Source organism: Ctenopharyngodon idella, chromosome 12, assembly GCF_019924925.1.
Source record: "Ctenopharyngodon idella isolate HZGC_01 chromosome 12, HZGC01, whole genome shotgun sequence".
Classification (NCBI taxonomy): Eukaryota; Metazoa; Chordata; class Actinopteri; order Cypriniformes; family Xenocyprididae; genus Ctenopharyngodon; species Ctenopharyngodon idella.
In genome coordinates, this window is record NC_067231.1 from 20,084,146 (window position 1) to 20,100,027 (window position 15,882).

The 15,882-nt window shown below is 36.2% G+C and overlaps 1 protein-coding gene across 3 annotated transcripts; it reads right to left on the minus strand.

Annotated features, from left to right (window-relative positions):
* Positions 1-30: 30 nt before the first annotated feature.
* On the minus strand, positions 31-11,815 carry aldh18a1 (aldehyde dehydrogenase 18 family, member A1). 3 transcript variants are annotated; one of them, XM_051914813.1, is made up of 18 exons: positions 11,669-11,815; positions 10,961-11,062; positions 8,992-9,143; positions 8,742-8,891; positions 8,129-8,233; positions 7,891-8,049; positions 7,306-7,396; positions 5,911-6,035; positions 5,670-5,814; positions 5,496-5,569; positions 5,229-5,328; positions 4,701-4,921; positions 4,272-4,409; positions 3,525-3,720; positions 3,283-3,404; positions 2,340-2,526; positions 1,975-2,070; positions 31-1,884 (listed from the first exon to the last, which is right to left on the minus strand). In XM_051914813.1, exons 2-18 carry the CDS (start codon positions 11,049-11,051, stop codon positions 1,688-1,690), a joined length of 2,349 nt encoding a protein of 782 aa, XP_051770773.1. In that variant the 5' UTR covers positions 11,052-11,062; positions 11,669-11,815; the 3' UTR covers positions 31-1,687. The 3 variants fall into 3 exon arrangements, with proteins under 3 accessions (XP_051770773.1, XP_051770772.1, XP_051770771.1); XM_051914812.1 differs by having other exon boundaries at positions 7,897-8,049; positions 8,992-9,212; XM_051914811.1 differs by having other exon boundaries at positions 8,992-9,212.
* Positions 11,816-15,882: the final 4,067 nt, after the last annotated feature.

A 15,882-nucleotide genomic window follows, 5' to 3' on the forward strand; every position in this document is an offset into this window, starting at 1 on the left:
TTATCAGAAGCATCAAATGTATCCAGAACATTTTGAAAGTACAAAAAAGAAATTTATTCTACATACAAAAATTGTGAACATCTTTAGAACACTCTTCTCACCATAAGCATCACTATTTTGTGGAGCGTTACAGCACTTTTAAATACACATAACAAGGCCTTCTGTAGCAGTTCAGGACAAAGGCTGTCTGTCTCAGGTGATTTTTACAGCAGTAACAGGAAAATGTCTACAGATCTGCACATTATTCATTATCAAAAAGCAATTAACATACAAAAAATGAAAATGAGAGAAGAACAGGAAAATTATGTTTTTCCTTTGTTTTCTTTTCAATAAAAGCAACTGACACAGACCAAGCAGTGGGGAAATATATTGTTTCAATAATAATACAGCTTTCTTATGTTGTATCTGAGCAGCACTATGCCACATGAAAAAGATTCTTTCCCTATTAAATGTGAAGTTATGTGTACACAATATGCTATAAATAAACACCAATTTTTTTAATGCTCTTCATGAAATTTCATTTTGAAATTGCTACTGGATTTCACATATTAAATATTACATAAATATAACATTGGCAGTTCGGGGAGGTCTCTTTTCATTAACTCAGTACTGGGGTATAATTGTATGGAAGCTTGTTTCCGCCACTAAATAAAAAATAAAAAGGTAATTGCGACTTTTTATCTCACAATTCTGACTTTTTTCCTCACAACTGCGAGTTTATATCTCACAATTCTGACTTCTTTTCTCAATATTGTGAGATATAAAGTCGCAATTGCGAGTTATGTCAAATTTGAGAGATATAAACTCACATATGCACGAAATAAAGGCAGAATTGCGAGTTATAAACTCACAATTGTGGGATATAAACTAGCAAATGCTAGATATAAAGTCAGAGTTGCAAAATATAAACTCCCAATTCTGACTTTTTTTCTCGCAATTGCATGTTTATACAGTATCTCGCAATTCTGACTTATTTTCTCAAATGCGAGTTATAAAATCCAATTCTGAGGGGAAAAAAGACTGACTCAGAATTGCGAGTTTATATCTCACAATTTTGACTTTGTAACTAGCAAATGTGTTATAAAGTCAGAATTACAATATATAAATTCACAATTCTGAGAAAAAAAGTCAGAATTGCGAGTTTACATTGTGCAATTCTGACTTTATAACACGCAATTGCATGTTATAAAGTCAGAATTGTGAGATATAAACTTGCAATTGCATGAAAAAAGTCAGAATAGAAAAAAGTCGCATTTACTTTTTTTATTTTTATTCAGTGGTGGAAACAAGCTTCCACAGAATTGTCATATTTGCCATGATCAAGTAATATGTTTCACTACTCAAAGAAACAATACAATGCACAAATAATAACAAAAATTACAACATAAACAAGAAGATGGATCAATGCTTTAAACAAAATCCCTTATCTGTCTATAACCTTTCATGTGTTTTCATAGCTTTAAGTTCAACTGGTTCATTCTGAGAACAGGAAACAAGTGAAGGCTCTTTGGCCCTTGAGACAGTCCAAATTAAGGGACAAACAATGAAAAATTTGCTATAAAGACTCTTAAATTTATGGGATTACTGAACAGCTCTCCATCCACAAATGATTTTCAATGCATTCACACTTACTCCAAATATACTGCCTGATGGGAGTCTTTAAATGGGTGAGATTTACTTAAAGACTCTAGCTGGTGGTTCTGCGTCCAGGAAGAATCTGCGCCACCGGAAGATTCTCGTGTAGATATGTCATGCTGCCCTGCTCAGAGAAGTCTGCAGCTGTGTGGCCTTCGCCCCGTAAGACCCACTTGGAAGTGAGAAGTCCTTCCAACCCCACAGGCCCACGGGCATGAATACGGGCCGTGCTGATGCCAACCTCTGCACCTACAAAGCACCACAGGGTCATTATGTGATTATAAGGGAAATATTTAAATAATTAAGTGTTTGGGGGGGAAAAGGGAAAGAGACACCTACCAAGACCAAAACGATATCCATCAGCAAACCGTGAACTAGCATTCCAGAAGACACAGGCACTATCCAATTGCTGAAGAAACTGCTCTGCTGTGTCCTCTACACAGAATATGTGAAAGATAATTCATTAAATATGTTTTTAAAATTAGATGTGAATGCGTGAAGCAGCAACAACCTTTCCACCAGATGGCACTACAGCACTGCTTTTCTGTTCACAGCACATCATTTAAAGCTGAAGCATGTCTTTTTTTGATACTTTATTAACTTTAACAACACAGCTTGTAACTTTAATATTAACTCACTTAAGTGTCTAGATTCATGGTACATGATTATCCACCACTATAGGACAGGTGAATGTTCAGCCTTACCGTTTTCCGTGACAATAACATCAGTGTGGGAACTGCCGTATTTATGGATGTGATCAATAGCCTCCTGCATACTGTCCACCACCTCGATACAGCACTCCAGATCCCCGTATTCGGTACGCAGAGACTTCACCTCTGACGGACTGAAGGTCAGGTAGGATGCAAACTTGGGGCCAGCATGGATCTTTACCTACAGGGGTCAAAACAAGGGTCATTTTTAAGAATTTGTAGTTATAAATATAGACTATCATTTTGTAATATCCAAAAATATATGAAAGCCTGTTTCCACACAAAAAAAGGTAATAGTGAGATATAATACTAAGATTTACACTTCAAAAGATTTTGAAAAAAAATAATATTTTTATTCAGCAAGGACAAATTAAATTGATCAAAAGTGACAGTGAACACATTTAAAATAAATGCTTTTGAAATTTCTATTGATTAAAAAAAAAAAAAAAAAAAAAAAAAAAAAAACTTTATCCGATAAGAAAAAAAAAAACACATGACTGACTGGATAACTGGACTAACCAGTGGATCCGTTTCATTGCACAGCATCGCAAATGTTGTTTTAGTTATTCTAAAATTCCTGAGCCAGTCTGTCATCAAAAATGATTTGGTTTAATTTCCTCCCAGAACTCTCACATGATTGCATTCACAAACATCAGACATCTGAATGCAAGATAGCATGACAGCGTTTCCTCTGTGCACTCCGAGGCACAAGTCATTTATGATGTAGGATAAAAGAGCCACAGTGGCTTCCCCAATTGCAGCAAATTCCATTTTTATTACAAATGTTTAGTGCCAATTTCCCAGGAAGTGACGATTTTGTTCTCGTGAACACATGGAATGGACACTGGGCTTTATTCTTAAATGTTTTATGTGATATTCCAATTTTGTGCATTAAATTAGCAACTTTGGATGGAAACATAGCTAATGACGGTCTTACATGTTCTGTTCTCAGCATGTCAATGATTTGATCAAACACTGGGGTTCTGAGAAGATCTCGATGCACCAACAGGGTTTCCATGGCGTTACAGGCTGCAGGGTAGTCACATTTGGAGTCTCGGACTAGAAAGATACAACATAAGCAGTGTAATTTATACCGTTACAAACAATAAAACAATTTTTCCCCACATAGTTGGACTTTATAAACAATCAACACTAGAAAAACTTCATTGGCAGTCTTACTGATCTTGATGGCTTTGTCAACACTGGCCTCATGGTCCACATAAACATGGCAGATCCCCTCACTATGGCCAAGAACAGGGATGCCCTTCGCTGAACGCTGAATATCTCTGACTAGCTGAGAGGAGCCACGGGGAATGATCAGATCAATCATCTTCTCCAGACGACACAGATCCTCCACCTCTTCACGCGTGCTCACCTGCCACATAATATATAATTCTTGAATGACTAATATACATATAAAGTATAAACACACAAACACACTACCAATCAGAAGGTCAATAATTTTTTTTAATTAATACTAATATGCAGCAAGTATGCATTAAATTGTTCAAAAGTGACAGTTTATATTGTTACAAACGATTTCTATTTCAAATAAATGCTGTTCTTTTGAACCCTCTATTTACCAAAGAATCCTGAAAATAATGTATCATGGTTTCCATAAAAATATAAAGGAGCACAACTGTTTTCAACATTAATAATAAGAAATGTGACACTGAAACCTGGAATAATACTGCTGAAAACTCAGCTTTGCCATGATAAGAATCAATTACATTTTAAAATATATTACAATAGAACAGTATTTTTAAATTGTAATAATATTTCACAATATTTGTTTTTACTTTATTTTTGATCACATAAATGCAGCCGTGTTGTTTAAAAAACATAAAATCATTTTACTAATCCCAAACTTTTGAACAGTAGTGTGTGTGTGCAAGGTGAAAAAAAGTGCGGAAGTGTTTTATTTACCAGCTGAATGGCATCTTTGACTCCATGTATGGACAGGGCCTCCTGGGCAAGCTCATGCAGGATGCGATTTGTGTTGGCTGCCTCTTTGCCACCTTTCAGCAAAAGAGCATTTCCACTTGCAATGGCTAAAGCAGAAACCTGTTGAGATAAGGAAAATCTAGTAATTTAGCAGATGTTTATAAAAGATGGCCTACAGTACACATACTGGTTTGTCGATCCCAATGGAGCAACCTGGAGCCTTGGTCAATCCAGTGATGGATTGAAGGATTGTCTACTGTAGGGTTTGAACCCACAACCTTTCAGTTTACAGCCCAGATCTTTAAGCACCACCCACTGGCCCAAACATAAACATACTCACAAACAGGAAAACTAAACCAATAACCAAAACACTACGTTTTTATGTATAGGCATACATTCTGTGCATCTTACCTGAGGCAGGCAGTCTGGCCGTGACTCAAAGATGACCAGCAGTACTCCTATGGGGACCGTGATCTGCTCCAGCTCCAGGTTGTTTGCCACACGGGTCCTTCGCAGAACCCTGCCAACGCTGTCCTGAGAGGACACTGCGATCTGGCGCAGACCGATGGACAGACTGTTCAGCTTAGATGATGACAAACTGAGTCGCTTCAGCAAGGCTGGAGACAGACGACCTGTAACATCACAGATTAAAACCGATGAACCAAAATAAAAACCTTTGTGATATACGACTCCAATGGGGGAAATCACATTGCACATGGTCATTGCTAAACCCTGTTCCTGGAGATCTACCTTCCTGCAGAGCTCAGCTCCAGCCCTGCTCAACACACCTGTCTGTAATTATCAAGTGCTCCTGAAGATCTTAATTAGCTGGTTCAAGTGTGTTTTATCAGGGTTGGAGCTAAACTTTGCAGGTAGGGAGATCTCCAGGAACAGCGTTGGGCACCCCTGGTCTAGAGAGAAGCAATCACTTCCTGTTACCTGTACTGGCAGCATGCTCCATGTCCTTTTTGTTGGCAGATAAGATCTCGTCTTTCCTCTCGGTAAGAAGATCAGCCAATGCACAGATGATGTCACTTCTCTGTGGACAAACAGAATGATGTGACACAGGTGCTGTCTATAGATGACGTTAAAATGAAAATAATCCAGGATATTTCATTTTAATGCAATGATTCAATGACTTCTGGAAAAATAGGCACATATGATCCAGACAGTCATTTAAAATAGTGGTTTAAAAGTTTAGCTAACCTGCTCTGGTTCAAGGGAAGCAAGAGTCCTGCCCGCAGAGCGAGCCATTTCTGTCTGCTGCTCAACTGTGGGGCCTGTGGATGAAGAAAAGTGGCATCTAAGGACTTTTAACAGACAAGGATAAATGAATCATGTCAGACAAAAACTGATTCAGTAGAATGTGTGATAACGTACCAGCTGGCTTGACCTCTGAGAAGAAGGTTCCCACTTTCTTGCCCTCAACAATGTCAGTGATCACATGTCCTGTGACTTTGGGGTGTGTACCATTAGCAATGACAACAGAAGTCCCACCTTGGAGAGCCCAGAGGGCAGCTTTCACCTAAAGTTTAGTTAATACAGACTGTCATTTTTAGGCATTCATCCTAACAGAAGTTATATTGTGTGCCTATCTCAGATACCCTTTCTGTAATAATACCTTAGCTTCCATTCCTCCAATGCCAACTCTGGACTTTGTGCCGTAGGTTATGGAATGCTGGTCCCCAGGGTAAAATGTGTCCAGGAGCTTGGCATCATCTGACCCCGGTGGGCTGTCATAAAGGCCTAGAGAAGTGGCAAAAGAGGATGGAGAGTAAAATGGTTGAGTTTAAGAATGATTTCACCCCAAAAATAAAATCTAGCCATTATTTACTCAGTATGGAATACTGCATCAATTGCAACCGCATGAAAAAGAGTGACCATCTTAGTCTTTAAAGTTTTCCTTTAGTTTTCATTTTTGGCTTCATTTCTATCTTCAAAATATTATCTTAGTTGTGTTATATAATAATATCATAAGAAACACTAATATAAAATTAATAATTGTTATTATTATAGTTTGTGAAATATCCGTGATACATTTTTTTCAGCATTTATTTGAAACTGTATCTTTACTGTCACTTTTGATGATTTTAATGCATCCTTGCTGAATAAAGATATTAAAGAGATAGTTCACTTAAAAAATGAAAATTCTGTCACCATTTACTCACCCTCAAGTTGTTCCAAACCTGTATGAATTTCATTCTTCTGCTGAACACAAAGGAAGATATTTTGAAGTATGTTGGTAACCAAACAGTTGATTGACCCCACTGACTTCTATAGTATGGAAAAAAAAATTACTATGTAAGTCAATGGGGCCCATCAAATTCCGCAGTAACTCGATTTGCGTAGGTCGTCTGCCAGAAGCTAGTTATTTTAGTTTATAAAGTTCTAAATATGATTATTTTTCTTACAAAACCCCATCGCTTCACTTCAGAAGGCCTTTATTAACCCCCTGGAGTCTTATGGATTACTTTTATGATGGATGGATGCACTTTTTTTGGACTTCAAAATCAGGAGTGCCATTCACTACGATTATAAAGTTTGGAAGAGCAAGGATATTTTTTAATATAACTCAGCTTGTGCTCGTCTGATAGTCATTTACACCTAGGATGGCTTGAGGGTGAGTAATTAATGGGATAATTTTCATTTTTGGGTAAACTATCCCTTTAAGTGAGCATTTCATTATGGCAAAGGTCATCTAAATGTTTAAAAAAAAAACAAAAAAAACAATAAACAAGTAAATATCTACGGAGCCCCGCACATTACATGCAGGAAAAAAAAAAAAAAAAAAAGTAAATCGTAAATCGAGGGGGATGACTTAGTAAATCGTGCGCATGATTTAGTAAATTGAGGGAACGTCTTAGTAAATCATGTGCACGATTTAGCCTACTATTTTTTCCTACATGTCATGTGCGGGGCACCATAAATATCAAATAAATACAGATAAATATAAAATCTCTAATGTCAGCCAATAACAAGAGTGGTACTGATCTAAACATTCAATCTGAAACCTCACCCTCTACATCAGAGAGAGCGATGAGAAGATCTGCCCTCATCTCCACGGCAAGCCGCGCTGCAAGACTATCATTATCCTTGATGCTGATAACCTGTAGAGTGAAAAAGAGAAATACAGAGTGTCTCAAATATGCAAATTAGAGAAAATTGCCATTCTCTTTTAAAACCCACAAAGCAAGACATCACCTCTATATTTCAAGCTCCAATGAGCATTTATCACTAAATTATGACATAAAAATGGGTGTGATTAACAATGACTCTGTTTAGTCTATAAAAAGGCAGAATTCCACATGAAACCACATTTGAAGCCGCAGCCAGTGCATGATAGAGCAAGTGTAGATGAGCCTAGAGAGTAAGCGACAGTACTGTGAATGAGGTAATGTTAGTTTCTTTCCAGTTTCTACAGGAATGGAAAAACCCTCAGGCTGCAACAGTGCAGAAGACAAAGATCAAGCTTCTGCATTGCTCTGACTCCCAGCATGCATCTGTAAAGGCCCCTCCTAGCATGCAGTTCCAAAAGGAAGAGGATGGGTGGCAAAGCTGCTGGGCAGACTCTCTTTCCCTATTCCTTTTGCTCTGTACCCACATTTACCCCCTGTAGGTCACTGTTGGGTTCTGGGGGAGGCACCACGGCGTCGTTGGTGTTGATAATGGGAACGATGTTCATACGCAGCAGCTCGTGCAGAGTGCTGTTCAAGTTCCGTCTTTTCTGGTCGTCGTGAAAGTCCAGGTTTGTTACCAGGATCTGAAGCATCAAAATAAATACATTAAAATAAGAGTGTATTTTGTAGCTTTATCATGCATATGTGAGTGTGTGTATGTACCTGGGCTGTACAGGTGCTGTACTGAGTGAACATTGCCTCATACAGAGCCATAAGTCCACTTTGTCCCGCAGCGGCACACGCTCTCGCCTCTAGAACCGGCAGTGACTGACATAGGAAAAACATTCAACTTTAGCTTCTTAAATTCTTAAAGTTAAAAGGATAGTTCACCCATCTCAAACATGCTCGCTTGAGTTACGAGAACCAATGAGGTTTGTTTGTGCACATCAAGCGGTTGAGTTTCCATTTACCATATTTGATGTGATCTATTTATGTGCTTTGATCAATGTTTATATGTGAATAAAAGCCTAAATTAAATCTGTTCATCATATGAAGTGACTGTGTCTCTTCAGAAGCCTCAGATTAAACCACTTATATGGATTTCTTTTACGATCTTGAACGTTTTGAAGAGTCAAAGTTTTGGGCGAATGGAGTTGCAATTAGATTTTTCAATTTAGAAGATGAACGAAAATTCTTCTTCTTTGGAATGACATGAGGGTGAGTAATTGAAATAGAATTTTCACTTTTGGATGAACTATCCCTTTAATTTAACATTTTTGTTTAAAGCATTTTCATTTTTCACCAAAAAAAATTGTTAACAAATTTACGTCCTTACCATATCTTTGAGCTGATTCTGGCCTGAATGCAGGGCTTGTCTGACGCTCTGTGAGAGAAGAATTTCGTGTCTCAGCCTTTGTTTTCCAAATGCTACAGCGCCACTGGTCACAATCATCATCTCTCTACCCTGATTCTGAAGCACGGCCACCTTAAACAATCAAAAGTCATATTGTGTTAACAATGAAATATAGCATCACGCCTTGTTAGTAAAATGTGTTACGTCACAGATTTATTTGGAAATCCTTTACCTGTTCTACTATTGAAGCGAGTCGGCCCAAAGCGAGGCCGCACTCATCACCACGGGTTACGACGGCACTCCCCAACTTGACAACGATTCTTTTGGCCTGGCGCAGATCACTGCGGTGGGCAAATGACTTACCGTGCGCCCGTGCCAGTGGCACTGTAAAAAAAGGCACATTACTCCACTGACGCACAGCATGGAGTGTGAGAAATGGGGAGGAAGAGGGATCTGCATGGGAGAGAGAGCGGGGAAAGCACCCAATGAGGAGCCATGGCATGCAGGAAAGCCGTGAATGCATAGATGGATTGTGTTATGTGTTAGTGTGCACTGATTGTATCACCGATGAATGTCAGATGTGGAAATAATGAGGAAATGGTAAGAGACAGGCAGAGAAAACAGGAAGTATGAAGTGCATGCCTATAATGTAACAAATGGAACTGTGTACTATGAATACTGTTGGCTCTGTGACAAATTGCTTATGTTCTACTATTGTGTCTGCTAAATGCATAATTGTAAACAAATTAACACTATGCTGGTCCACATGGGATTCCAGAAAATTCAAACCAACTGATTTAAAGACTATAAAATCACTATTGACTATATTTACTTATCAAATGTTCCTTGTCTTCTAATACAAAATTCATCAATCCATAATTTCATAATCTATCATCTAAAATGAAATAACATTCTCTGTTTCTCTTTAGCTGGTGTAAACAAAGCCACATGAGCAGGGAAAGATAAAAATAACCAATAACATCACAGTCTAACTTTCATGATCCAGTCAACTTCCAGTGAAGTCCATTCTATTTATACATATATATTTCTAATTACATATAAATATTTAAAAGTTACGGCAATAATAAAATTCTATATGATTTTGTCTAAATAAATTAACAATAAAATCTCTCAAAACTAAATTTAATTGTTTTCAATGCTACAAGTGTACAGCAATATACAATATGATAAATGGATTTCCATTTTGAGACTAAAAAGATTAAATTTAAAAGTGTTATTAAATTCTTTGAGTGTAATTGTGACGGCAAAGGGTAATCTAAATGTATTTTTTTTTATTTTTTTTAGTTAACTTAATATTTCGAGTAAAAACAGTGAATCTGAAATCTCACCCTTTACATCAGAGAGAGCAAAGCATAAATGTAATTGTAAAAAAACACTTTATGTAGGTCCCTATGGGATTCCAGAAAATTAAAGAAAATATGAAATCAATATTGACTATATTTACTTATTAAAAATCCCTGGCCTTCTTATATAAAATTCAGGGGAAAATAATAATAACCAATAACATCACAGCCTAACTTTCATGACCCAATCAGATTTCAATGAATAAATTTAAGTCCCACCCCCTTACATTAATTCCAGCTGAATATAATTTTTAACTCTTAAATTTCACATTAAAGAGGTTAAATTAAAAAGGTTCTTAATAACTTCATAATCTACCCTTTACTTTATATTTTAATGATCCATACAAAGCATAACAAAAGCTGACATTAAGCTACATTAACAATAACAATTCTCAGTGCAGTCACAAAAGTTATCTGGAATCAAAGTCAAAGCAATCAAATGAAGTGAACAGAAATCTGGGACAAAGCCAAAAAGTACAGCACCCACCAAAGCCCTGCCACATTCTTTATGAAAGAAAATAACATGGTAAAAGGTGCCACATCAGCAAAGCCAGGCAGCAGAGCCAAACGCTGACAGGACAGAACTCAAAGAAGAGCACCGACCCAGTGAATGAGACAGACAGACATGCTGTAAATTAGGAGCAAGGGTCATGAATGGAAACTACTACTTGCATCACCTTTAATTACTGACAGATTTTAATAAATAAGAAACAAGGAAGCATATACTGATATACTGAACAGTACAGTCAGTTTTGCAAAGCGTTTCTTTATATTACCCTACACATTTTTCTTTCTTTAAAGAGGTATGGGATACATAAATAATACATAAGTACTTACTTTTGCCTTGTGAAGCAGCTCTTCTGAAGGTTTGCAGAGCATCCGGTCTCGCTAAAAGCCGAGAACAGGAGAACATCCTCTGGAGATACATGGTGACCTGATCTGTACAATTGAAACATAGCCTATCTCAGATATTTATAATTCAGATATCAAAACACAATTAATCTAATCAATTCACATAAATCCTAGGCAAGTTCCCCACATAAATGAATTATATGATATATTATGTGATCATAATTTCTTAAACGGAATGTAAATGTAAACAAAAGCTTGATCTATAACACGAATTCAACACCCACATGACCTAGTTAGTACATTCAATTCAAAGACAAGTGCATCACTGTGCTGACAGAAAGTAGTTACCAAGGTTTGATGTTTTTATTATATTAATACGACATTTAATAAGTTTTTTTTAATAAGAGTGTAGGCCTATATATTTATACTGTATAAGATATCATTACATGATGTCTACAACAATATTTAACAATAATAAAAACAACGAGGTTCAGGAAAGCGTTACATCAATTATCAATATAACTAATAAACAAAATCAATACAGACATTAAAGAACAACACGTCTTATTCCTTCTGTAAACTTTCTTTAGACACGTTGGATGATGCAAGAAGGAAGATTAAACAGCCCAGCGTGACATTTCTAATGCAAAGTGAACGTGTGATGCCGTAATGTGGAAATATCATCTTACATACCTTAATCTGCAAAATAAATATTATTTATTCAGTTCAAGTTCACTGCCACTGCTGCTCTTCAGTGCCACATCAACTCTCAGCAGCTGCTCTCATGGATTCAGCCATGTTGACGTTCATCCACGTAGATACGCAACGAGCGTATGCGTACTAAGCTTTACGCTGAGCACAGTTACGATTCACAAACATATTTACGGTAGCTTGGATACGCCGCTTACCTAACATACACAATCTTCGCAAAACTTTAATGTTTACTATTAATATTAATATATTAATAATAATAATAATAATAAAACTTCAAAAATGTCGTTAAAGGTCAGAATATTTACAATGTAGTACTTTTGTCGCTATCGCAACCACAATGGCAAACGATGTTTTGTAGGTCATGTTTGAATCACAGTCTCAAGCACTAGAGGGCGGCGTGTAAACATCAGGACACACTTAACTCAGACGGGTCATCTACATTCCAAGGGCCTGACATGGACAATGGACCATTCTTAAGCTGATATTTTGTATAGTTTTCTTAGGTATTTAGTGGGTTGGTGACCCAGTTCTGCCTCCAGCACGTCTACAAGGCTATAACAGCTTCTTGCTTGAATCATTAAATGAGTCTTTTAAAAAGGTCTATACTGTGATGTAGTCCAGACTACAGAGGCGATATTAAAATGACAATTAATTCCGTTGTAAAGTGATCTATAAAAAAAAAAAAAAAGCTAACTATTCAGTCTAAATGGATGATTGTTTATGAATACCATTTATCTAAAAGAATGTGTCGTCTTGCTCATAAAAAAAAAAAACGGTTAGGCCTATTTATATTTATTTTTGGACACTAATAGTACAACCACAATCATTCAATAAATTTTCACAGAATTAATTTAATCCACTCCTAAGATTGATATTAGACTAGAATGCAAAGTGATACAGGCACAGAAAAAAAATCCATCAAAACACAAAAAAAAAAAAAGTATCTAAAAATGTAACTATGAAATAATTAGCAATTAAAAGAATATTCCAGAGAAAAAGTTTGTTTGAAACATTGCCATTACAGAAAGAGACACATGAAAACTAGAGAAACATGAAAAAATACTTTAAATATTTATAAATATTAATAAATTGGTGATCTCAAATTGTAATTAAATATAAGGTGAATTGCCCTAATGTGGGACATTTTTTGCATTTCAGACTTCTGTGACATAATGCGATTTGTAGCCAAAACATTACATTCACACACAATACCACAAAAACCCCAGGATGTCTCCTAATCAAATCAAAAGAGAAAATGCAGATAACACATTCATAAAAGAAATTATAGACATATTAGTGCTCTTAGTGCAAGTCATCTAAAACAATCTGGTGCTTCCTAATGTGGGACAGTTGTGTCCCTAATGTGGGACACTGAAAAGTCTATGATAAAAGGCCAAAATCTATAATGATGATAATAATAATAATAATCGTAATAATAAAAGGTCTATGAAATAAAAAGTCTATGATAAAAGGCCAAAATCATTTGATTCATGCAGAATAGTAAAATCTTCTTAAGTTAGTAATTCTCTTGGTTAAAACACTGTAAATAACCATTTTTGTCCCACAAACGATGCCCCACCACACATTTTTGACTGACTGAAGTACTGTCCCACATTAGGCTAATCATACTCTCCCACTTTTATTGAAACCACATGTCCTAAAGTGGGACACTAGGAAATCTGATAAAAATATAAAATATTTAGTTTATTCATACAAAGTTATAATATTTTTTGATGGACATACATTTCATAAGCACATTAGGCCAAAAAGTAGTAGTAGTAAAGTATGATTTTATATTTGTATGATATATGACTGGACATTTGAGAGGCTATGTGATTTTGATCACATGGCACCACAGCTTCAGATAAACCATAGTTTCACTGACATTCATGTATTTATGCGGGACCTACAAACACTAAACCTAAGGTGTCCCACATTAGGCAGTGTCCCACTTTAGGACAATTCACCCTACCTGACTTGATTTCCATATTACATAATTGTGAGTCTGAAACATATATGATAGGGACATGAAAATGTGCATAACAGGAATGACCCATACTGTAATATGTGCTATAAATAATCGCACGACAAAGAATCATTCAAGAGAACAGTCTTTAAAGCCAAACACTCAGGAAACAGACAGGAGGAACTCAGGAAACAACCACTAACTTCAACGAGACCGGACAAAGAACTGAAGAAAGCAGGGAGTATAAATACACAGGCTAAATGAGATAATTAATTGAACGACAGGTGAACTGAATGATTAATCAAGGGAACAAACTGGAAATAGGTCAAATGACAGGGAACACAGGCAAACAGGAACAGCTAAAACAGAACATAAAAGAATACAATTGTTACACATAGGCTACGCAGGGGCGGACTGGCCATCTGGAGTACCGGGAGTTTTCCCGGTGGGCCGCTGGACAATGTGGATCGGCCCGTTGCAAAGTAAATATATATAAAGAATGAATTATAGTAAATTTACGTAGTCTATATTCTTCCGTCAGCCCAGATGCATTGTTCGCGCGGGCACGGCCCACTTGAGGCAAAAACTCTAACCCGTTTAGTGTGCTCAGTCTGTCCAAAAACACTCGTCAATGTCAAAATGTTTGAGATATCCAATCAAACCAAAGGAGGCGGGATTTACTGTCCACAGAAACTGAGCAGGGCTGCACTTTTCAATTCTTGAAGAATGCGAGCCGAGGTAAGATAAGCAGCTGAACAAAACGAGACAATAATATACAGCAATATTTGCCTACTGTTTACGATAAAACAACGGATATTCATTTCCAGGAATGCACTTATGACTTTTTTGGATTTTTTGTATTGTAATGCCATTTACGTTATTCGTCACACAATGCACAAAAAAACATTAACGTAGCAGTTTTCAGCATGTCAGGTAAGAGTGAATGTTTGTATAGCCTATCTGCAGTCAGGATTTCTTCAGTAATTTCACAATCATTTGAAAATGATTAATAAAACTCAAAATAGGGTGAATTGCCCTAAAGTGGGACACTGCCTAATGTGGGACACCTAAGGTTTAGTGTTTGTTGGTCCCGCATAAATACATGAATGTCAGTGAAACTATGGGTTATCTGAAGCTGTGGTGCCATGTGATCAAAATCACATAGCCTCTCAAATGTCCAGTCATATATGAGACTGTAGCAATCATCAAAAAGGAAGCACCTTGTGTGAAAGCCACCAAAAGGTCAATGACATAGAGTTTTGACAAACTTGATATTAAGGAGTATAAATTAATTTTAAACAAAAAAAATCATGCTACTTTTTGGCCTAATGTGCTTATGAAATGTATGTCGATCAAAAAATATTATAACTTTGTATGTATAAACTATATATTTTATATTTTTATCAAATTTCCTAGTGTCCCACTTTCAGTAAAAGTGGGACAGTACTTCAGTCAGTCAAAAATGTGTGGTGTGTTTAAGTGTTGTTATGCAATAATAGAATGATTGTGTGTGTTTGTTATTTAGTAAAATAGAAAACATTAGGCCAAATGGTCTTAAACATTTATGCAGTTCACAACATTTTTATGAATTGTGACTCAAGGTTAAATCTAGCCTAAAGTTTGTTCAAGGTTTTTTTTTTTTTTTTTTCCCAGGTTGCAAGATTTTATATTTTGCCTTCAAATAAGCCTAGGCTATGCTTGTTGTGGTTGTGTTTGTTGTTAAGTAAAATGAACAAGAGAACAGTGAGGAATTCTGACTGTGCATTTAACTCTTTTCTATATATATAACATAACATAGCCTATGAAAATAGTTGCCTAATGTCTTTACAATAAATGCATCAAAACTATCATATTGTATTATTTGTCTGATGATGTTCAATTATCAATCAATCCATCCATAACCAAGAGAATTACTAACTTAAGAAGATTTTACTATTCTGCATGAATCAAATGATTTTGGCCTTTTATCATAGACTTTGGCCTTTTCAGACCTTTTATTATTATTATCATTATTATTATTATTATTATCATTATTGTTATCATCATCATCATAGATTTTGGCCTTTTATCATAGACTTTTCAGTGTCCCACATTAGGGACACAACTGTCCCACATTAGGAAACACCAGATTGTTTTAGACAACTTGCACTAAGAGCACAAATATGTCTATAATTTCTTTTATGAATGTGTTATCTGCATTTTCTCTTTTGATTTGATTAGGAGACAT